The following is a 25,507-nucleotide window of genomic DNA, read 5'->3' on the forward strand; positions in this document are numbered from 1 at the left end:
AACAGCACTGACTATCCTGGATGGAGGTGCGAGTGTGAGCATCATCACCAAGAGATGTTGGGAAATGTGGGGAAAACCAAAACTAGAAAGAGCGGATCTAATCGTCAAGATGGCAAATGGAACATCTTCAAGGCCAATGGGGTTATTGAAAAACATAAAGCTTAAGGTCTTTTTGTTAAATTACCATCATGCATTTGTTGTAATGGACTTTCTGGCATCAACCAAATTCTTCCGATATTATCTTATGCACACCCTTCATGAGGGAGGCCAAGGCGGTGCACGATTGGGCATTAGACCAAGTGTACATTCAAAAGGATTTGCAAATTCTAAAAATTGATCTCCATACATGGAAAGCACACCCCATGGAAGGGTAATTTTTTGGAGATGATTCGGTCACCATTGAACGAACCACATCCTTACAAGTCTGCCAACCAGTTAAAGAGCACTAGGGAAGAGGAAGAGATGTATGCGTTGCTTCCACCTCTGGACTTTAGTGAAAACTGGATACATGCACTTGCCACCATAGATGTGTTGTCCCCCAAGAGGAACAAAGTATGTTGAATCGGGAACAATTCCCACTACCTCAATGCACATGGTAGATGTGCAATTCATGGAAGAAGAAACAGAGGATGAAGCCTCCAGCACAGATAGGCCTAGATGCATGGTTGCAATAGAAATCAACTCCTCAAGAAGTGGCAGAAAGAAAAGTGGTATATCGCTCGACGTAATGTCCTGTTTCAAAGTAAACCCACAGATGCCCAGTGGCTAAGATGTCTTGAGGTCACTAAGGTGCATGATGAGTTCTCTGAGAACTGGGGTGAGGAGTCGAGTAAGATCACCTTAGAAGGAAAACGAGAAGAGAAAATTACTCTTCAAGAGCCTAATCTACCTAAACTTACCAAGGATGGATGAAGGAAATGAAATAAGGCTCTTGCTGAGCCGAGCGAGAGGCAAGAAAGGAAATGGCTCGGAAGGAGGATGAAAATGACAATGAGCCAGATCTGCACCCATTGCTAAATCATTTCAAAATCTACACCATCGATGAATGGAAAGTGGTTTAGTTGACGGCCAAGAGTAAAGAAGAATGGCTAGTCCATATCTTACAATGGGCCAGTAGATGTTAAGGAGGTAGACATTGCAAAGCCAGGGGAGGATCCAAACCTATCTACATTGCTAATGACTTAACTGCTCTGCTGAAGAAGAAGAGATCCTTGCTCTCTTAAAGGAGTTCAAGGATTGTTTTTCTTGGAAGTACATATAAATGAAGGGTGTACCACCCAAGGTGGTTCAACACACTATCCCGATCATGGAAGGAGATCGAGACCATCTAGGCAGAAACCTTACCAGATGAATCCCAAATACACACGGCTATTGTAAAAGGAGGAAATTGATAAACTCATAGCTGCAGATTTCACCTATGAGATTGAGCACACCGATTGGCTCTCACCAATCGTGATCGTGCTAAAAAAGAATGGGAAGCTAAGAGTTTATGTTGATCTCAAAAAGGTCAATGCAGCTACCAAGAAATACCACTACCATTACCTTATATAGAGCATGTATTAGAATGGGTGGTAGGAGAAGAAGCCTATAGCTTCTGGGATGGTTTTTCAGACTACAGTCAAGTGTCCATTGCACCAGAAGATCAACATAAGACAGCCTTTAACACCATGTGGGGGACTTATGCTTATAAGGTTATGCCTTTTGGCCTCACTAATGCCCCATGCAACTTTCCAAAGATTGATGTGCAGAGCCTTCAAAGACTACTTAAAAGTGGCTTGAGGTATTCTCATTAACAATCTATCTGCACACTCATGATGTATTGAACATCTAGCTTGCTTAAAGAAGGTGTTTAAGAGATGTCAATTATATTGCATATCCTTAAATCCTTTAAAATGCCAATTTTGGGTCAAGCATGGTGTTAATATTAGGGCACATTGTGTCTAAAATGGTATTTCCATTGATGAGAGCAAGATGAAGTTGATTATGGAATTACCACCACCAACAAACTATAAGGGCGTACAAAGATTTATGGGACATATTGGGTACTATCAAAGATTCATTTTCTATGCTAAGATTGCCATACCATTGTATAGACTACTCATAGTCTTTGAGTGGGTTGGCGAATGCCAAAAAGCATACAATCATTCAAAACAAGCACTGGCCCAATCCCCAAGCTTTAAATCATCCAACTGGGATCTTGTATTTCATGCACACATCGATGCATCAATTTTTTCTATTGGATGTGTACTGGCACAACCTAGGGAATTCAAATTGGATTACCCAGTTTGTTTCACCAGTCGACAATTAAACAATGCAAAAATGAATTATACCTTAATGAAACACAAAGCATTGGCTATGGTATATGCTTTTTAAAAATACAGATATTACTTGTTAGCCAATAAATTTATATTTTTTGTGAATCATCAAGCCCTATTGTATTCGGTAAACAAGCCATGTGCCACATGAAGAATCATTAGATGGTTACTTTTGCTTTTGGAATTTGACTTTATGATCACTGTAAGAAAAGGATCACAACATGTCTAGGCAGAACATATGTTAAGGATTCTAAATGGAGAACCTGCTGGGGTGGACGATGATCTTCCAAATGCATGTCTGTTCTCAAGATTGACATGGTGCTTGAATGGAGCGAGGAAATACCAGGCTTATGGTATTTCCACAAGATTGGCCTTTGAACAAGGATAAAATGTGTTGCCTTATTAAGCTGGCCACACCATATCAATTGATTGTTACAGGAGAACTATATAAGCAAGGCCAAGATGATATCCTCAGAAGAAAAGATGTGTGCGAGAAGATGAGCTCGTCACGATATTAGAAGAAGCACACAACCTCTCAATCCACGAATAGCGAGAGGACATTCTACTGGAGATGTTACAGCTTGCAAGGTACTTCAAGCAGGACTTACCAAAGAATTTGTAAAGAGACGCCATAGAATTTGTAAAGAGATGCAAAGAATGTCAACAAATTGCTATTCCACAACAAAAAGACAGGATGCCACTTACCCCTTTAATTGTGAGGCAACCTTTGGAGAAATGGGGTATTGATTTTGGTAGACCCATTAGTTCAGCAACACACCCATCACAAGCTTGTTATGTGATTATGGGCCATCACAAGCTTGTTATGTGATCGTGGGCCACATATTATTTCACCAAGTGGGTAGAGGCGAGAGCCTCTAAAATCATCAATGAGGTGATTGAACATTTACTCATGGGATTCCTTGTGGTACATCGAAAATCATCACCTTATTACCAACAAGAAAATGGCCAAGTGGAGAGCACTGACAAGATTTTATGTGCTATCTTGACCAAAACTGTAGAGGCCAGTAGAGCGGATTGGGAACACAAGTTGACTGTAGCATTATGGACCTATCGTACATCGTATAAGGTAGCAACAAGGTACACTCCCTTTCATCTAAATTATGGCATCGATGCAGTAATGCCCATGGAATTCTTAGTTTCAAGCCTATGTATTACAATACAAGAAAGGCTTACAGAGAATGCATTGGTCAAGAGGTTGATTAACTTATAGAAACTTGATGAAACAAGGCTAATTGCATCGCATGGGTTAAGGTCAAGAAACTACGATGAAAACGTTGGTTTGACCATAACCTAAAACATAAAGAACTAAAAAAGGGGGACCTTTTCCTCATGTATGGTGTTGGAAGCACCAAGAAAAAGAAACTGGAATACAGAGTGTTAGGACCTTTTAGAGTGTCGAAAATCACACTCCTCAAGGGTCAGTCCGAATCGAAATCATCGATGGGATAGAAATGGAGGGGTATATCAACAAAAGTAAACTGAAAAAAATATTACGGACCCCTGACCCAAGAAATGCTCGAACAAGAGCAGCTTTTAAAACAAAAGAAAGAGATAGCAAAGGAAAAAATCAGACAAGCCCAAGAGGAAGCCAAGGCAAGGGAGGCCAAACAAAACAAAGACTCCAAGGGAGAATGCTACATGTAAACATGGCTTCACTCACCGTGTTTGAAGAGGATGACCTAGACATTGAGCCTGCACGACTCAATATACATGTCTCTACAAAGGCTAATCAAACCAAGAGCATTGCATTAATTGATACAAGGTCAAGTCATAACTTGATTTCCTATGAAACATGGGTAGCTCTAAAAAAACCTGCCCTAGAGGCAATTAATGCACAATTTTGCATTGTGCATCTCTTAGTTACGCAAACGATGGGATTTTTGAATGTTCACATCTCCATCAAAAATAATCCCTTGGTTGGGGAGGTATTTGTGATGCCTACAAGAACAATGGAAGAGGAGATGATTCTAGGACAATCAATGATTTGCGTCAGTAACTGTAACATCCAATGGGAAAGTTGGACAGTGCAACTCAACGATGACAATGACACCTTGACCATCCCATTATGGAGTCCTTTGAATAAGGGAAAGCATGCAATTACATGTGACATGGAGTTGCCAACGCTAAGCAAAATGGAAAAATCCATAGAGCAGGTGTCTGACCTCCTCAAACCAGTATAGCACCACTCAAGATGACCATAGAAAAAGCACTATATGTATCCGGTACGACAACAATGGGTTCCCAAATTCCAACTTCAAGCCCAAGGAAACTATGAAGACAAAACCTCATGGGTTTCGAAGCAGAAAAACGAAGCTCCATACAAGAGCCGAAGGAATCAAAATGGGGAAAGAGAGCAGCAACCCAAGCACGCCAGAACACCACTTGGCATTCAAAAGACGTGGGAGAAGCATAGGGCTACTATCAAGGAACTGTCAAAGTATAGGTACCCAAGGACAACACAAGATCCAGTGTGGTGTTTATCTCCAACCGAACAGAAGAAAACTAAAGGCATAAGAAGAATTAAAGCCCAGATACATCAAGTGTCAAGATAGCACCAAAATTAGTCTGGAGAAAGAAAGTCGTTCACCCATGTCAATGAGAGAGTGCAACATCTCCAACATCACCCCTTCCCAGAGAATGATCAAGTAGAGCCAACTTCTACACGATAGAAACACTAAAGTGAACATAAATGCACAACAACCACAATAGGTTCACGAACGTGAAACAACAGTCTATTGTTTCACGGCCCAACCCCCATCTACTGTTTCACGGAGAAAACCAAATTTTCCTACAAATCGCCTATTAACGATAAACTAACTACCATTGAAAATCATCATAACCCTCCCTTTCACGAAAACCCACTTCATAAAAACAAACTGACTTCTCCTCTCACAAAAATCAACTTCGCAAAAAAAATTTATTGAATCTACTATTTCATGCCAAAATTGCATTCTGTAATTTAACGTATTAACTGTTTCACGACAGAAGTAGTTTCATGAATTAACCGGTTCACATACAAGTTGCTTCACAAAATAAGCAGTTTCACGAATTAACTGTTTCACGCACTTGCTGTTCCACACCGTGAAATTGTCCTCTACTAGTTCATGGGCTCACAGTTCACGTCTGCTACTTCACGATAGATACTAATTCATGACATCCACAATAACACATTCCAGTACCACAGTCCAGAGTGCCTAAAAATCCTGGAGGACATAGATGTACATTAGAAGCTAGAAAAGGTGGGGCCAGGCAAGATGGCAGAGGTTCTCCCTCACACATTCAACTAGTCACTCTCTCCAGAGTTGTTCAAAACCTACAACAAAAATACCAAAAGGGGGATGATAACCAAGCCAAATGGATCAAAAGAATAGGTACTTATTACAGAGGATATGACCCAAGAGCACTTTAGCTCCCACCTCCCGTTTCATCACATTCACTTCACACATTGACAAGATGCCAGTGGAAAATATGTTAAAGAAGGTTGCATATAATTCTAATGGAGCCAAGTATGAGAACATCAAGGAAGAAGTTGACGAAAGAGCCTGTCAAGCTATATCCATGCTCATGCAGGTAAAGCCAGTGGACAGATACAATAGAACACCTCTACACATAATAGCCAAGGTACATGAAGAGAAGGAAGAGGATTGGGCTTGGTTTATCCCCAAGGAGATGGAGCATTACCTTCGGTCCCACAAATCCAAGGTGTGCAACCCTTACCTCAACCAAAATACTTAGCCATGCAGGCCACATACCAATACCCCAGGGACCTCAGGAACAGGAAGTGCCACATGCCCTGCCGCACCAACAAGGAGGCCTAGAGATTCCTAGCCAACTCACAGAGGACTTGTAAAGTGAGGTTAGGCTGTACTCAAGGATACAAAAGAGCTTATGAAGGAATCAACCAAAGAAGGTAAGAAGCAGAGGTCAAAGAAAATGAGAGGTTGTATCCAGGTGGATGCAAAATCCAGGTGGATGTGAAAACCAAGCAGCTAGAGGAAGGGATCACAAAAGATATTGCGTCTTTTCCAGGTTGTATCCAGGTGGATGTGAAAACCAAGTAGCTAGAGGAAGGGATCGCAAAAGATATTGCGTCTTTTCAGGCAGCCTTGGCAAAAAAGCAAGCACATGTAACCACCACCTAGGATCCAGGTTTGGGGATTGAAAACATCAGCATAACAAAGAAGTTACCATCAAAGACAGAGGTACTAGATTCTGTAGTCCCAACACCCCCTTCAAGCCCAGCCACCTTGGTATTCAAGAACCATCCCCTCTACACAATCCAATGATCTCAGATGTGCTAACCTCAGCTAAACGAGGTGCACCACAAGAAGAGGAGGAGCAACCGTTACCAAAAGAGGATGTAAGAGAGGCGAGCAAAGAAGCCACATCAGCCCATGCAACAGCTCAAGACGAACAAGAACATAAAGCTAATAAGCACAAGAGGACTAAAGAAAGCCCCAGCCCCAACAAACAAAGAAGATTGGACTCCAAAGGCACTCTAGACCAGGAACATAGCAAAAGAGAAGGCCGAGAGAAGATTGGACTCCAAAGGCACTCTAGACCAGGAACATAGCAAAAGAGAAGGCCGAGAGAAGATACACAGAGTTGGCGACTACTCGGCATGCACGAGAAGCAGCAATCTCCTCCCTCCTCAACAAAAGGATCAAAGAATCTAGGGTTTGGAATGAACACTTGCCCTCCAGGAACGTCCTCAGCCGCAAGAGAAAACTGACGAGTTACAACAACTCATCGAGAGCGCTCTTCAGAGATAGGATCCTTGCCGGTGACTCCTCAGTCCCCTCCTCAGACACTAACTCTGTTTTTGGCTACACTGGCCCTCTCTTTACTTCAATATGAAATTAACTTAACAAAAGACCTTAGTTTAGGAGACCTTACACTAATACATCAAAACATAGAGAGGGATGCAAACCCCACAATCGTCATGGGAATCCCAAGGGGAGATATAGTTCTTACTAACCCATTTGATATCTTCTTTTTTGAGTTACATCCTATCGTGCTAAACCTACGTAGTTGGTGTCGGGTGTTACAACAATTGGCTATCTTGGATGACAGTGCTAAAATAAACTCGACCTATTCATGCCAGATGCAATGCCATCCACACCAGCCAACTACGAGCTTACAGCCCGTAGCTATCAATGGATAATAAGCCAAGGGTGGGTGGAAGTTTATGATACACATCAACACTTAAACCTTTCTAAATCCACAATGTATCATCCGTTAGGTATCATAAACTTTATAGAAACATCCATAGACATTTGGAGGCCATGTTAATGAGTGTTCTTTTATGATTTTGATCTCACTCACATTGAATATCCAAATATAGCCACATATGAAATCACAAAACTCCACGAGTTTATGAAAATAGTTAAACCTCCACACCCACCACCCAGTTTAGGGCAAATACGAGAAGAAGCCCTAGGAATATCCCAATCTATCACTTATCTCCCTCTCCAGTAAGCTCTTAAATCCTTATCCAAGTGTCACTCCTTCTAAAAAAACTGAGGCTAATTGCATATTTTCACGCTTCTCTTTACCCTTTATGGATCTTCCCGCTAACGCTCTAGACCCCGAGGAGTTGCCGACAATGACCTTATCTCCCCAATGGCCACTCGATGAGGTACGTGCTCCGAATCCCATTGATGATGTACCACCTTTCACTAATCAGAATGTTTTGCATATAGTTCTAGCTGCAGAATATAAGAGCATGATCAAAGATGGGAATTCTCTACTTAAGCCCAAGTTGATGTCCCAAGTGCTAATGCAGATCACTCCCTTTGATCCGATAGGAAGAATTATGCCCGAGGCTTACTCTGGCATATAGTTGAGGTGACATCACAATGTCCCTTATCCTCTCCAAGTCCCAATGCCAGATCTGGAAGAATTACTGTCAATACGAGGAGAAGGTACATTGTGGGACAATGTGGCAAAGCATACAAAGCTGGTAAACCCGCATCTTGCAGATCTGTTGGAGATCAGAGTGGTTACTTTTATGATCAGTTACTATTTTCGTAGATGGCGATGCCAGCATCCAGTGCACACGTGGGTTGATTTTTATACAATTGAAACATATGGAGACAACCCCCCCTGGAGGATTTCGGCATTCAATTGGAATGGTGTAAGGAATATCTGATCATTCCAAAATACTATTGGGAATATAAAGGCTCACCCCCCAACAAACGAGTTGATCCAGTCTTCATGCCTATCAAATGGAGACTCACGCCACTATAGTTCAAGGTAGAAAAGGAATGGGACTCCCATGTTTGCTACAATTTTTCAAAGTTCTCACCATCAAAGTTTTCGGATATAGCAAGTCAAAAGAACCAAATGCTCACCTGGATCCACTCATGGTGGTAGAGAATACCAGATCCAGACATAGTGGCTATGGTCTCAAGTTCGTGAAATTAATTGTAGTACTCATCGACCACCCAACAAAAACACATGATGGATACAATGCAGAACACCTTTGCTTCGACATAAACAGGGGCCCAGATGAGCGGGGAATGATTCTTGATTACCATCGACTATGGTGTCTTCCAGGCTATATGCACATTATTACATTCGAAGACATGATCGACACACTGGGTTTTGGACATCACAATTAGGGATTTAATATTCACGTGATCACAAGATTTTTTGTGATAATAACACATGTGAACAAGTTATTCACATGTTCTCATGTTACCGTTCACAAAATAACAGGTCACTTGCCATTTGGGAATCCCTTAAAAGCTTGGCTACACATGGGAATAAGCTATTCACATGTTCTCATGTTACCATCTTCACAGAATAGCAGGTCAGTGGCCACCTAAGAAGATTTTTTATGCCCGACAAAGATAATTTTTTTAGGCCCTTGTGAAAGCTTTGTGAATATAACATGTGATCACAAGATTTTTTGTGTTATTAACATGTTCACATGTTCTCGTTTACGTCACTGAAATCCCTGATCACAATCCTATATTAATAGTACAAACACTTAAAATCCTATTCAATAGAAAAAGAAATTAAAACTTTATTCCAATTCAATCACCTCTAAGTCAGACAAAATTGAAGGCAAGAATGGATACCTTGCACATAGATTCACATGCAAGTCCATCCAAAAAACCTTTTACAACTTTAAATTATCTTGAAACTTAATTGAGAGTTTTATAAGCATGGATGGAAGTCTATAATTGTATATATAAGCATGGATGGAAGTTTATATATACCAAAATATTTCCTTGGTGCTTTGATGTCCATGTTTAGCTCAAGTATGTTTGAAAAAGTCTAGTGGAACCTCCACATTTTAGCTAATTAAGGTTCTTAAAAACTACTATCATGCTTGGCATTAAGAGAGAAATTCATTTATGTGGGTAGAACTCAAATGTGGGTCTCAATAGGAAGAACTCAAATTTATATATTTCTTAAGAGAGAAATTTATTTATGTGGGTATAACTCAAATGAGGGTCTCAATAAGAAGAAACAATCATTGGATTGCAAGGTCACAATTATGTCATTAAATAATAGTGTGGGGAGAAAATAGAGGTTGGAAAACTCATTACATCACCAAATACTCTAAATCTTAAGACAAAGGAGAGCCCTTGGATCATTTAAGAGTGATTTTGATCAAAGGGCTCAAACAATTTGTGGATTAGTCCCTCTAAAGTCCACCTTTCTCCAAACTTGCTTTTGTTCTCTTTAGGGACTTATTTTTGCTACCAAAAAGAATGTAGGATGTAGAATTTCTCCAAACTTACTTTTGTTCTCTTTAGGGACTTATTTTTGCTACCAAGAATGTAGGATGTAGAATTTCTGCAAACCTGCTTTTGTTCTCTTTAGGACATTATTTTAGCTACCAAGAATGTAGGATGCAGAGTTTTTCATAATTCTCTTCCTAAGGGTTAAATATTACCATAGTGTATTTTTGTGATGAATTTTGGATCATAATAAATAAAGTCCAAAAGACAATATATAAAAATTAATCATAGATGGCTTGTAAAATACTCCTCAAAGATGGCCACTGAACAACAAGACATAAAAGTGTCCCATTATACTTTTGTGTCTTGTTACTAGTATTAATAAGCTAGCCAGTAACTATTTGAGTTGAAAATTAACACTATTATCAAAAACTCATGTGTTATGGCCTACTAACCTCCCAAGGAAACTCCACACATTCACCAAATGGACAAGCAATAGACTACAACCGTTGTAGGGTACTTACCAATGCTTCGAGCTCATGTCCCTTGAGGCTCTCCAAGCTCCGGAAGCTCCAACCTCCACCTCCATGCTATCACCCACGGAGTCGTTCACACCACATGCAAGGCAATCTCTTCCTCTCACTCTCTCACACACAAGCATGAAAGAGGTACATGCCGCACTAGAGTAAACTCTCTCTCTCCACCTCCACCTCCATGCTATCACCGCGGAGTCGTTCACACCACATGCAAGGCAATCTCTTCCTCTCACTCTCTCACACACAAGCATGAAAGAGGTACATGCTGCACTAGAGTAAACTCTCTCTCTCCACCTCCACCTCCATGCTATCACCGCGGAGTCGTTCACACCACATGCAAGGCAATCTCTTCCTCTCACTCTCTCACACACAAGCATGAAAGAGGTACATGCCGCACTAGAGTAAACTCTCTCTCTCTCTCTCTCTCTCTCTCTCTCTCTCTCTCATACACAAGACAAGGGAAGAGTTCTCATAGCACAAAGGGGGATTGTGTTATTTCATTATGAGAAATTTCCTTTTATACATCTAGCCCTTATTCACACTTGGGCGCCCAAAACTTACTAATCTAAAGCCTTGGTTGGCCAGTATCTCATATAATGTGCAATGTTTATATGCCATTACATAACACCTATTAATGTTCTCTAATGAAGGAGCATCTGTCCTGAATGTTTTCTAATGAAGGAGCATCTGTCCTGAAGTATGAAGGAGCATCTGTCCTGAAGTAAACCTTTCACCGAGGTCGGAAGACCCGATCACTAAATTCATGTCTGTAGAAATTGCGACGTGATTGAAGCTTTTTTAGTGAGCTTGGAATGGAACTTATATATACATAATATTGACTTCTACACCAACTGAGGCAAAATGAGAGCAAAACCATGTGTTTATCTCTTTCCATTATAAATAAAGGGCTTTTATACAAAAATGTAGGGCTTGGGGGGGGTCCTTCATACTTTTGTCCACCCTCCTAACCCTGACCCTAAGTGCCTTGTGACATACTATGTCCATCTCCTTTTCCGTCGCGCTAAAAGACACCTACTTGTCCACCTAACACCATTCAAAAGAACCCAAAAGACATAAAAAGACCACATAGCCCATGTAGAGGTACCTATGGACTTAAATACTTTGTTTCCCTTGATAAAACAAAAGTACACATGCTTCTCCCATAAGTCCACATGCTTCTCCCAAAAAATTCCAATAGTACTATAATTATTATCCAATAAGTGTGATAAGAACTCTTGAAGTTTTCCTATGAGGATGGGTATCCTCATGGGCTTTCACACTAACACATGTTGCATATACTTAACACCACCCACTGAGCTTGGTTTTTTACACAAAAATTGGGCAGGACTATAATTAACAAAAAAAGGTACTACATAGCACATTGAAGATTATTACCCCATGAGACACACAATCATGAGGATGACTTTGGTAGAGAAGTTAGGGCTCATGGAGAGGCTTTTACAAAATAAAAGGAGGAATATGTTAAATATAATGAGAGATAAAGACATTCATCACCGACACACATTAAAAAAATCAAGAAGAGATCCACACACTTTAAAATGTGTGTGTGTGTGTGTGTGTGTGTGTGTGTGTGTGTGAGAGAGAGAGAGAGAGAGAGAGAGAGAGAGAGAGAGAGAGAGAGAGAGAGAGAGAGAGAGAGAGAGGTCCATCAAAGAGTGTTCCACACATCTAGATTAAAGAAAGATGTAGGTGACATGCCCAAAATAGAGAGAGAGAGAGAGAGAGAGAGAGAGAGAGAGAGAGAGAGAGAGAGAGAGAGGTCCATCAAAGAGTGTTCCACACATCTAGATTAAAGAAAGATGTAGGTGACATGACCAAAGAAAGAAAGAGAGACAGGTCCATCAAAGAGCATTCCACACATCTAGATTAAAGAAAGATGTAGGTGACATGACCAAAGATAGGTCCATCAAAGAGCATTCCACACATCTAGATTAAAGAAAGATGTAGGTGACATGACCAAAGAAAGAAAGAGAGATAGGTCCATCAAAGAGCATTCCACACATCTAGATTAAAGAAAGATGTAGGTGACATGACCAAAGAAAGAAAGAGAGATAGGTCCATCAAAGAGCATTCCACACATCTAGATTAAAGAAAGATGTAGGTGACATGCCTAAAAGAGAGAGAGAGAGAGAGAGAGAGAGAGAGAGAGAGAGAGAGAGAGAGAGAGAGAGAGAGAGAGAGAGAGAGAGAGTGGTAAACAAAGGAAAAATCAAGGGTGGTAAGGTTTATGGTTAGGTTTTCTTTTGGTTTTGTTTGCTACTATTGTTTTTTTTCTCTACTTATAGACTTGCATAGGAGATGATATTGATAGCAACATGGCCTGTGGTGACGCTTGACCATCAAGACTTGGCAATGTCTTGCAAGCTATAGACTACTATTGTTTTTGTTTGCTACTATTGTTTTTTTTCTCTACTTATAGACTTGCATAGGAGATGATATTGATAGCAACACGGCCTGTGGTGACGCTTGACCATCAAGACTTGGCAATGTCTTGCAAGCTATGGGTGATGTGCCTTCTTCACCATGGTAATGTCTTACAAACTATGGGTGTTGCTCCTTCTTCAATATGGCAATGTCTTAAAATATGCGTGCTATAAGGGACACAACTACGGTGCTATGAGACACAACTTGATGGTGGCATTAGGCAAAGATGATGGTGTATTGCCAGCCAAAGAAAATGGAAGGTTCTTTCTAGCAAGTATAAATCCATAAATGAGATGATGATGCATTATTGGGTAGTGGTGGTTCCACAACAATACATATTTTTTTGCTCGCTTTATGAGCAAGCAAGTGTAGCGGGGATTACATTGCATTACTGGGCGTACACTGAATGCTTGGGTGGGTTAAAGGCTTCATTTATGAAGCTAATGGTGGTGGGTTAAAGGCTTCATTTATGAAGCTAATGGTGGTGGAAAGGACTGGAGGTGAGGTACTCCTAAAGTTGCTAGACATCTTTGAGATGGTGCATATTAGACCTAGCAAATCACCTTAGTGTAAGCGACAGTTCTTTTGGCTCTTGGTGAGAAGAAAGATTAGACTAAAAGAATGTGTGTGGATTAGTAGGGTCTTAATAATTTTACCACTTTGCTTGGTGGAGAAGAAAGATCAAACTAAAATAATGTGTGTGGATTACAAGGGTCTTAATAAGTTTACCACTTTTTGTGGTGGACAAGAGAGATAAATTTTATCTCATCAATATTTAAATGATTTTTGTTCTTGATTATGATGGTAGCTTAGTATGGTGATGACATTGTTGTATTGCTTATGACAGCTATAATCAGATTTAGGAACCTAGAACATACTCATGTCTATGCTAAACCAATCGGTCATCTTCATATAACTAATGCTACCTTAGTATGAATATTATCTTGTCAATATTTAAATGAATTTTATTCTTGATTATGATGGTATTTTGATATGATGATAACATTGTTATATTACATATGATAATGGTAATCTGATTTAAGAACGTAGAATGTACTCAAGTCTGTGCTATTTCTAGGTTATTTGTTTGATGTGTAGTCTAAATGTTTATAAACCGATCTCAAATAGTGTCTAAGACACTTATACACACCCTATCTCAATGAAACCTCACCCTACTCGCAAAATACTTCCATACACAAGGTGCTTTATTATGACCCAAAATTCATCACAAAAATATATGAAAAACTCTACAACCTACATTCTTGGTAACAACGTGACTAATCCACAAATTGTTTGAGCCCTTTGATCAAAATCACTCTTAAATGATCCAAGGGATCTCTTTTGCCTTAAGATTTAGAGTATTTGGTGATGTGATGAGTTTCCCAACCTCTATTTTCTCCCTACACTACTGTTTGGTGATGTGATGAGTTTTCCAATCTTCATTTTCTCCATACACTACTGTTTGATGACATAATTGTGACTTGGATTGTTTCTTACTATTGTCAGCCTCGTTGAGTTCTACCCACAAATGAATTTATGTCTTAATGCTAAGCATGGTAGTAGTTTCTAAGAGCCTGAATTAGCCAAAATGTGGAGGTTCCACTAGCTTTTTTTAGACATACTTGCGCAGAACATGGACATTGAAGCACCTAGGAAATATTTTGGTGTATATAAGCTTCCATCCATGCTTATATGTACAATTATATACTTCCATCCATGCTTATATGTATATATACTTCCATCCATGCTTATAAAACTCATAATTTAGTTTCAAGATAATTCAAAGTTGTAAAAGATTTTCTGGATAGACTTGCATCTGTATCTATGTGCAAGGCATCCATTCTTGCCTGACTTAGAGGTGATTGAATTGGAATATAGTTACAATTTCTTTTTCTAATGAATAGTTTTTTATAAAAGTGTTTGTACTATTAATATAGGACTCTCTTTTAGTGGAGGTGACCTTGAATTTTTTTGAGCTCGAAATGGAACTTATATATACATAGTATTGACTTCTACACTTAGGAGCATCATTGATCCATTTTAAAATGATCATTGGATTTTTAAAATCCCTTTTTTATACTGTGGTTGTGATTATGTCTTCTCTTGTACTTTATAATAGGTTTTCGCTTGATAGTTGTAATCCATTATCCATTAAATGTGATATGAATCTTTTTAAAAGTACCTAGATGTTTTTTTTTGGCTTTTTATGAATCATTTTAATGGTTCCTAGTTACTTTTGGGCTTTTTATGTGAACTTTTGGACTTTTATCATAGTCTTTGGATGTCTATTCATGCATATCTATTTGAATTGGTTATGCAAGGAAGCATTCCAAAAATCTCTATCTGCACGATGAACTACAAGGACAAATCTCCATGTTTCTCAAGCAAGGGACATATTTCCATGTTTCGCGAGCTTGCTCACCTTAATTTGGATAAGGTAGAGGGGTAGGAGAGAAGGCCCTTGCAAAGGGGCGTGGCACTATGACTTTTTTATACACACATGCATATTTATACATATATACACATGACTTTTATACACACATGCATACACATACACATTTTATTTAATTATGTTTATATTAAATCATAAACCTTATGAAAGGCCAAAGACAATGTTAAATAAACTCGAAGATCAAAACGTGCACATAATCAGAAGCGTGGTTGCCAAGCCAAGGAGCCCGTTCAACACCACCATTATGCTCTTTTTTGATCATCAGCTGCAGAGAGCGTCATGGCAGGCCGAGAGGAGTGGGATGGCTATGGAAACCAAGAGTGGGACCAGCACAACAAGAGAAGGTCCTTCATCTGGCCCTTTGTTGCAACTGTCATGGCTGCCCTCGCCGTAAGTCCACTATCCTTCATCTGTGTTAGCACACTATCTGCTCTGTGAAGGTTTAACCTAATTGCCTCTGAGCAAAACCCTAATCTCACTTTTCTAGCAAGGTCTAACCGAATTGTAGTTAAGAAAACGTTAATCCTAAGTTCTGGAAAGGTTTCAACTTCATCTCGTATTCTTTAAGCCTTACCCATATGTCCATAGTCGACCTTTTCAAATGATGCCTTACACAACCGGGCAGTTTGTGAGTCGAGATAGCAATCTTAACCTCAGCCTCAGCATTCCAAACTCAACTATTTAACCATCCCTTGCATTTACTTGGTTCCACCAATCCATGCAAGTGAGCTTTGACTTATCTTGATTAATCCTTTTGTTTAAACTATCATTGACTACCTCAAGAATCATAGAGGTTCTCTATCCAAGGAAGACAGATTGGCTGAAAGAAGCATCTCAGAGCTTCCGCATGTAACATGGAGATAGACATGCACCACCATAGCATGAAGCCTTAATATCTAAAGTCCACCTTGCAATCAAGCCACCACCACACGTGACCCATATCGCGTGTGGTATCAGCCTACAAAGCTTGGCAGCCTTAGCCGTACCTTAGGGGCTAGTCTAGATGGAGACCCACACAAGGTTAGCTATACACTTGAGTTATGAGCCACCCCTTGCTTATTTAGGAATGGGGTGCTATTTTTAGCCATACAAAGATTGGGATAATTGTCTAGCTTTCTCAATAGCCAAGTGCTTATATGTGTAACCCAACCCATAGAACATCATGCTAGGGATGCAACATGTAGTTAGAGCCTAAGTCTAGGTAGGCAAGTCAATGTTTTCTCTTCATGGACTCCATAGTGTAATTGTACCGGTGTGAAGAGGCAATCCGAGAGGAGCAATATCACAGGAGACGGACACGATGATGGAGATAAAAAGCAAGACAATGCGTGGAAAAGATTGCCGTACAACTGCGTTGCTTTTTCCCCTCTTTGAGAAAAGGAAGAACTGGTCGCTTACTTTTGTCTTCTCCTCCTTGAGGAGTGGAAAGTATCTCTTTCTTCTTCTTCAAGAAGAGGAGTTTCTCCTTGAGCCAATGAAACATCATTGCGAGAACTCCATGGCTTTGATTTCAATGCAAGCCAAGCTTTGATGCCAACTGTGACATCCTCAAGATGTTGTCTCGTGATTGTCCTCCATCCAAAGTTCTCACACGCATGCACATGTATTGATTGCACAAGGAAAGCAGTACGTGGACTCCTCTCTCAACTGTAGGCTCCCTACACTAAACCACCCTTGGGCTTGGGGGAGATAGACATGCAACTCCATAGCATGAAGTCTTAAGATCTCTAGTCCACCTTGCAATCGAGCCACCACCACACATGTCCCATACTACGTGTGCTATCAGCCTACAGAGCTTGACATCCTTAGCGCTAGTCTAGATGGAGACCCACACAAGGTTAGCTAAACATTGAGTTATGAGCCACCCCTTGCTTATATAGGAATGCGGTGCTATTTTTTTTCCCCGCAAAAGAGATTCTTCTATTTGTTCCAAAAAGAACAGCCACGCAAGCTAAGTACAAACTCAGCTCCATAGAGGGAGCGATAATTAGAAAGAAAAAAGGGGGGGGGGTCTGTTAGAATATGTAGCAGAGATGAAGACAAAATCTGAGAACACGAGCAAGTGCACTGCGGGAAAATACAGGAATAGAGAAGGAGAGAGAGAGGCGTGTAACTCTGCTATATATACACAAGAAAATCCCGAAGACTGAATACAATGAGTGGGGGCCAAGGGGCCATTTTATATGGTCCCACATGAGCAGTTGACCTGCTCAAAAGACAGCCGACAGCCTCTCAGATGTCCACAACCAGGTCAGTCTCCAGTCGGCCAGCTGCTCAAAGTCGGCCAGCACTCAGGATAAGTCGGGGACCAAAAGAAGCAGTCGACCAGCATCCAGGAAGCAGTTGGCCAGTGTCTGGATCAGCCAGGAGCCACATAACACATCTAGTAAAAATAGAAAAAAATAGGGAAAAATATGGAGAGAGGGGAAAAATGAGCATGGTTGGCATCAAAGCATGGCTTGCATTGAAATGAAAGCCATGGAGTTCTCGTAATGAGGACGAAGTATGTTTCGTTGGTTCAAGGGAAAACTCCTCTTCTTGAAGAAGAAGAAGAAAGAGATACTTTCCACTCCTCAAGGTGGAGAAGAGAAAAGTTAGTGACTGGTTCTTCCTTTTCTTGTGAAGTAGAAAGAGGGGAAAAACCACCGCAGCTGCAGCTGTACAGTGGAGGAGAGAATGGAAAAAACGCCCTCTTTCTTTGTGGAAAGTACGAAGGAAAAAAAAGCAACTGCATCTCTAGTTTAGATTTTGCTAAACATATAATGAGGATCTCGATTTTTTGTTTTTTGCTTGGACCAATAATGAAAACAGCGTGAACTAGAGGGAAAGAGGGTGAGAGACCCCCTCCCCCCTTTTGTGCGGGTCAACTGTTTGCACGCCAATCGATGGCATTGCCCCCAACAACACTCTAGTGGAGGGTGGTGGGCGTTCTCATCTAGCTGACCTCAGTGGGCCGACGAGGATGGCAGGTAAGCAGCTTGATGTGTGCTGGCACCAAATGGAAAAGCGTCCGCTCAATTTAGCATGTTGGCCAATAAAATGGGAAGAAAGATTTATTTTAAAATTTTCCCTGGGAAAGAGATTCTTCTATTAGTTACCAAGGAAAACACCAATAGTGGCTAAGTACAAACCCGGCTCCACGTAGGGAAGCGAGAGTCAAGAAATAGAAAAAAGGGAAGGATGCTCTTCTCCTTCGACTGGACGCTCTAGGAGGAGAAGGCTATCTCATACAATGGGGGGAGGGGGAAATCACCACAGAGGTGGTCTATAGTGCCACGTTGGCTCACCACCACTGTCAGTGAGAAAGGGACCGTGATGCCAAATCCTCAGGAAGGCCTTGCAGCACTTCCACATGCGGTCAGAGCCACCCTGAAGCTTCCCCCACTATCTACGGAGGGTATGAATGATATCAAGCTAGACTGCTGATCTACCGCCGATGGCCAACCAAGTGCCAACCGGTAGGCTTCGGCGGGCTAACTGCCAGAAAAAGAGTGTAATCTTTTGTGGCTGAAAACTGTCCCACAGCCTCTTGCAAAAATCTTAAAGAAACTGAGGAGGGAGGCCTTGGGACTGCCAATGCCCCGCTACTATTGGAGTGCCCTCAATCTCAGACATCTGAATCAAAGGCCCAATCATATTGTGTACTCAAAGAAGGGGGTGCCGGGAGCCTCCTCTCTAGCAAAGGGATCTTGCCATTTCCTCTCTCCTGGGTTGTCCCACTAAAGGTGCGTGAGCGGGCGGCCCCTTGTCCTCCTGACTAGCCTTAGGCCCATGATCCTCCCATGGTTACCATTTTTCACTGTTCGTAGGTGATTTTATATTTACCCTTAGGCGATGCCGCTGAGGAAGCACCATGTTGGGTTTTGAACCCATAACCTCCTAGTCCTAGTCAAACATCTCTACCACTTGAGCTATCACCTCATTGGCTGAGTGGGCGGCCCTCCCATAACCATAACCCCAAAAGTCCTCTCTAGCCACCTTGGCCAATGAAGGGTCAATGTACCAACCATGCTCGTGGAAACCAAGCACCCGCACTCTCTGCAGAGTGCATCCATTGAGATCCTCGAAAGGGGACTCTGCTCTGACAAATTTGCCATGAGGTCCGATAGAATAAGTGAGAAAGGCTGATCTTGTCAACACGATGCACTACCAAAGGTATGTCATCTCTGGTGAACACTCCTAGCCACCATAATGTGGGAGGGGGGTCCGAGATCGGGGTAAGCATCTCTGGGGGGGTGGAAGAGTTGATGTCAAGGCTAAGTCTGTCCTTGCCTCGTATTCGAGTGAGGCTCCTTGCCTGGGCCTCTGGGGGCAGCTGTCTAGTTGTTTGAACCAATCCCTGATGGATTGCATTGGGTCAATGCTCAAAGCGCCCCAAGATACGTGCAGATGGGCACCTAGCATGTGACCACCAGGTAATCGGATCAGAGGGTTCCATATCAAGGGCCTTGCCGGACTGAACGAGAAAAAGGGAATCTATCTCCTCGGGCCCCTTGGGTGAGCACTTGACTATGAGAGGCCGAATAGAGTCTGGAAACACCTCAAACACGATCCACTAGAAATCCCATTCGGCACATAGTCCCCTCTAGAAAGATCTCCGAGGTATTTGGACATTCGATCACGACGAGGTAACGGTCTCGAGAAAGGGGGGGTTCGCGCCGGGTCCTGAGACGTGACGAATATGATGGAAGCCTTGCTGTATTGATCCACAACCCTAAGCTTGATTAAGAACATTGATGCATGCGTGGAAGCCTTGCTGTATTGATCCACAACCCTAAGCTTGATTAAGAACATTGATGCTGAATTAGCATGATTAAGACCGAGGAGAGAGAAAAAGAGAGAGATTGGGTGTCAGAGTTTTCTTTATTCATATGGTACAAAAAGGTTACATGACTGCTTGTACATGACTTAGGCCTATGGTCAGCCCCATAGGGTGACCTTGGCCCCTTTCTCCATGACTTAGACTGATGCTAATGATGAATGAGTGAATGAACACTTGATGGAATGACTGAATTATGAGGGATGCTTATATATGCTGAGAGGTTGCTGGTCGACCAGCTACAGATGCTGTCAGCCAGCATTGGACATGAATATTCATAAAATATGCTGCATAAATTCCTGTGCTTCTTGTACTCTGCTGTCCACTTGCTGTCCTTCAACTCGATACCTAGCCGCCTGCTGTCTACACTTCCTGAAGGCTGTCGACTGAGTGCTGATGGCTGCCGACAGGTCATGCAGACGCTCCTTGATGCTGGTGATGGTGCTAATGATGATGATGATGATGCTACTGCTGATGACTGACTGAACTGATGATTAGTCAGGGATTAAGATAGTTCCTGCACAGGATTAGCCATGGCACGGGTGTGCATGTGACACAACATATAGTTAGAGCCTAAGTCTAGGCAGGCAAGTCAATGTTTTCTCTTCATCCATAGTGGGATAGTACCTGTGCGAAGAGGCAATCCGAGAGGAGCAATGTTGCAGGAGACGGACATGATGCGGTGGTAGAAAGCAAGACAATGCGTGGAGAAGAATGCCAGTGGGGACCAGAAGTGGAAAGACGAAGACATGGGATGTCAAGTGTAGATACCGTAGCACGAGAGACTTGGACACCAAGAAGCTCCTATCTTAATGCTTATAGTTGGTAATCTTAAGAGTGGAGGCTGCTGGTTCAATACTTGTCTGCTGCAGATTCCTTCTTCTAGAAAAGCGTTGCTGTTTTGGAGCTTATTGTGGTGCTAACTAAAGTCTAAACCTTAGGCCTTCTTAAGCAAAAAGTTGAAGCTTAGGCTTGGAGTTAGCGGTTTTGCTTGTGAATTCTTAAGGTGGAAATAACACACTTATTTTGGGGTGTGTTCTTAGTGGCTTAAGGGGTGGCCCACCTGCTCAAAGATGGAAGGCAAGGCCACTAAGAGGCATATTAAGCACTGTGAAGCAAATGTGGAAAGAAAATCCACAAGTCAAGAGCATAAGAAGAAAGTGCATAAAGAGGGAGATGCTGTCATCATCAAAGGCCTGATTCTATGAGCTCACAAAACAAGAGATGTTTCACTTCACAAATCAAGCCATGTCAATGTGTATATATAAGCTTCGATGTACACTAATTGGCTAGAGTGTACACTCATAAATTGGCCAAATGTACACCAATTGTGTCAAATATACACGAATCGGCTTAGTTGTACACTAATCGGCTGAATGTACACATAAATTGGCTGAATCTACACAAATTGTGACAAATATATCCGCTCATTTCTGCACTAATCGCATCCCCAACTGTCACGAATGGGAAACATTTTTTTATAGTTTTTTGTGTGCATGTGCTTGTTCAAAATAGGGAGAGTTGCGGCCACCATTACATTCTTGTGAGAAATAATTTTCTTGCGTTTTAATTTATTATGCTTCCGAATCTCATTAAAGATCCAATGGTTTGTTTGTGGATAAAAATTGCAGATAAAGAACATTATGTCTCTTAGGCGGCACCTACATGTTTATGAAAAGTTTGCTCAGGTATTCCCTGGAAACTTTACTTTTTTCTACGGGTGGAATGGTCATCTCTCATCATCAAAGTATTTTATGAAAAGTGAATTTATCAAGGAAGGACAATTTGAAGTGTGTGTGTGTGTGTGTGTGTGTGTGTATAAAATTAGAGAGAGAGAGAGAGAGAGAGAGAGAGAGAGAGAGAGTTAGTTATATTAAACATCTTCAAAAGACCCGATCGGTCTGTGAGACCAAAAGTGATACAATAGTGTCCATGTTATATTAAACGTCCTCAAAAGACCCAGTGGGTCTATGAGCTAGGAATGTCAAATCCAAGCCATATGATACAAAGTGGGACCATCATCATCATACAACCTATGGAGCTAACCCCCCGGTAGGGGGAGGTGGACATCAAGGATATGGAGCATGAGAGAGAGAAAGAAAGAAAGAAAGAAAGAAAGAAAGATTTTATTAACATCTTCCAAAAGACCGAACTCGGCCTATGAGACAAATCGGTGTACCTGTATGGGGTATCCTCTGTCATCCCAACAAAATGAAAAAGTACTGGACTAAAAAGGTGAATCTGGGTGTGCAATAAGTACAATGAGTGGTGGAGGGGATGGAGCTCTACTACTAGGAGAATGCAAAGCTATATGCATGGAGTATACAATCATGATATGCAACCTAGCTAGCTCCATCCTGTACCATACTGGGGGTATAAAATGGTATACATCAATGAAGGGGGTGTCCACAGCTCCCTGAAGAACATGCCTGGGTGTGCTCTGAAGCGAGCCAGTCGCTCCGCACCCTCTCTGTGAAACTGAGCTCTGATCTTTGTCATCTCTCTGGTATAGGCGTGGTGTCCGAAAGCTAGGTGTCCTTTGTCTCCTGTGGGCTCTGAGTGTCTCTGCTCTCTGGAGAGTAATTCCCTGCCGTGTAGGGGCTGGGAGTGGGATGGATCTCTGAAAAAATGTAGTAATTTGTGTGTGTCGTCCCCCCTCTGGAGCTGTCTGAGCCTGTAATGATGTCTCTCTGTGGCGCTGTATGTCTAGAATGAATCTCCCTAGTATGCGCTGGTCTGTTGCCTCAAAGATCTGGCGTAGGGAATGTGGCTCTCTGAATAAAATGGGATCTCTCTCTCTCATGGCTGTATATGCTTTGCATCTGCATACATAATGCTCCTCACTCTCCACCTCCTCTCTGCACAATCTGCATACCCTCTCCTCTTGGGGGATCCGTGCTGCTCTAATTAACGTCTACAAAAGACCCGAAGGGTCTACGAGACCATGATTAGTACAATGATACCAGGGTATACAGTGCCATGGAAAACTGAAAAAGAATGTGAAAACTGAAAACCGAAACATGACTCTATAAGCCTCCAGATGGAAGATGTGGCTATGGTGAGGGCATGTCATGTCGTCGGAGAATCTCATGGATCTGTCTTTGTGTGGTGATCCTCGGTGCACTTGGTCAGGGGCGCTTGGCACTTAGGATGGAGTAGGCTTACCCACTTAGGACTCCTTTGGGACGCGAATATGGCCCATGTGTACGGTTGGTATGAGCTGATGTCGATGCGATAGTGTCATCATGGGTAGTTGATGTGGATGCTTGTGCTGTAATGGATCCCTGGGCAAGGTCTTGTATGGGCTGGCATTGTCTTTGATGACGTAGAAATATCATGTGGCAGGATAGCAATACAGTGCACAGCTTTTGGAAAGCAAAAGATTAAAAGCTTCCAAATACTAAAAAGAGAAGAGCTTTTATTATTAAAAAGATGCTTTTTGGGCTATAATTAAGTTTTTAAGCGCTTTTGGGCAAGGAAGCTATTCTCTCATTGTTGAGACATGTAAAAAGACGAGAGCTCTCTAGCTCTAAGAACTTGAATCTTGTACTCGAGACTCCTCCAAGGGGTTTTATCTAATATAACTCGGAGGCGCGGGGGGGGGGGGGGGGGTGGAGTGGCTTTTGGCCCAAGGCTATTCTGACCCCTAGTGTAGTGTCTTTTCTCTCTACTCTCTCTCTTTTTGTTTATTTTCAGATTTTCTCAATGTTTTATGCGTGAATTTATTGTTTTCTTGAAGATAAGCTAGGTACCCGTGCCACAACCCTTACGAAGGCCTATTACAGTGGTATCAAAGCAAAGGTTATATCTCTCTCCTACGAGACACGTGGTGCTTTTTGCTTTTTCTTCAAGCAATGGGATGCACTCACCACCACGAAGAGGACTAAGCCACCAAAACAGGAAAACAAACCCAAGAAGACCCAATAACCCACATGGTCAAAGAAACTATGACCAATTTGGACACTATTCTCCAAGATCCCGACTTGATGAGAATCTTTGAGCAACCAACAAAGAAGGATGTGACTGAAAATCAAAAGTCTTCATCAAAGAGATCTCCCGCAAAGAGATCACCCAGTCCTTCACCTCCTCGTGGAAGGAATAGGAGCCATTCCAAATCAGCCCACTCTCATTGTGGGAAAAGCCGACGTAGTCGGAAAAGGTCCAAGAGCCCATCTTCTTCATCAAGATTTTCATCTTTCTCATCATCTTCATCATCTTCTTCTTCTTCTTCTTCCCCTTGTAGGTCACCCTCTTCTCCACGGCATGAAAAGAAAGGGAAGAAAGGTAAGAAAAAAGCTAAGGAGTTCAAAGGAGGAGGAAGGATGGTGTGGTTTCCATTATATGATGGAGCTTATGGTTACCCAGACAAAGCCCTCACTTTTGTCCGCCATGATATTGCTTTTGGTTCCGAAAACTATTCGGTGTCATTCAAGATTCGCATGGCTAGTTTACATCTTACGGAGACATTCAATGCATGGTATGGTTGAGGGGAACATGTCTCAAGAAATGGAAAGACTTCAAGAAGCAGTTTTATGATCAGTTTTTACCTTAGAAGTTTGAAGATGATGTGCACCTTGCATGGGAAAGATTGCGGATGAAAACATGTGAGACAATTGATCACTACAATAAGAAATTTTGGGATGCGTATCTCAAGATTACTCCTTTTAAGGAGATTTCTGAGAGGTCTAAGTTAAAGCTTTAAGTATTGGGATGGTTTGCATGGCAACATTCGAGATTTTGTGAATGTATGCCCAAATGATACCATCCAAGATTTAATGCATTCAGCTTTAGTTGCCAGGTTCTACATGGTAGATGAACCAAAGAAAAAGACAAGTGAAACCGGCCTCTGGTAGAAACCAAAGTGCGGTAGACTAGCAATCACCCTTCCTTATTGTAGTCCAAACAAATAACAAATTAACAGGAGCTAGAATGCTCCAGAACTGAAAGGAAATCGAAACCTGTTGGCCCCAAAGCGTGGCGCTCCTTTCGGTATTTCTTTATTCAAATTCAATGAAATGTATAACTGAGTACAACAAAGCCAGTCAAGGAAAGTAAACCTGCATGTCCAATCTGACAGTCCTCAAGACCTCTTAGCATAGAGGATTCACACACAGATTTGAGTCCCACAGAAGCAACACACTGTGCTTCCCTCTAATCAACCAAGACAATTCAACAGGGTAGCCTTGAGCACACATCTGGCTGTTCCATGTTCATGGCTTCAAACT

The 25,507-nt window shown here is 41.7% G+C and overlaps 1 protein-coding gene across 4 annotated transcripts in view; it reads left to right on the forward strand.

The window, feature by feature from the left end:
- The first annotated feature begins 15,656 nt into the window (after positions 1 to 15,656).
- LOC147615696 (uncharacterized) overlaps positions 15,657 to 25,507 on the forward strand; it is a 57,353-nt gene continuing 47,502 nt past the window's right edge. The window contains exons 1-2 of one of the 4 annotated variants that reach the window (XM_086778258.1): positions 15,657 to 15,853; positions 21,914 to 21,970. In XM_086778258.1, the coding sequence (XP_086634384.1) occupies positions 15,743 to 15,853; positions 21,914 to 21,970 (168 nt within the window). In that variant the 5' untranslated portion in view covers positions 15,657 to 15,742. The remainder of the gene's footprint in view (positions 15,854 to 21,913; positions 21,971 to 25,507) is intronic. The other 3 variants (XM_086778260.1, XM_086778261.1, XM_086778259.1) reach the window with 3 other exon arrangements.

The sequence above is a fragment of the Cibotium barometz genome, chromosome 39 (genome assembly GCF_041138505.1).
Source record: "Cibotium barometz isolate CiBa-2024 chromosome 39, ASM4113850v1, whole genome shotgun sequence".
Lineage (NCBI taxonomy): Eukaryota > Viridiplantae > Streptophyta > Polypodiopsida > Cyatheales > Cibotiaceae > Cibotium > Cibotium barometz.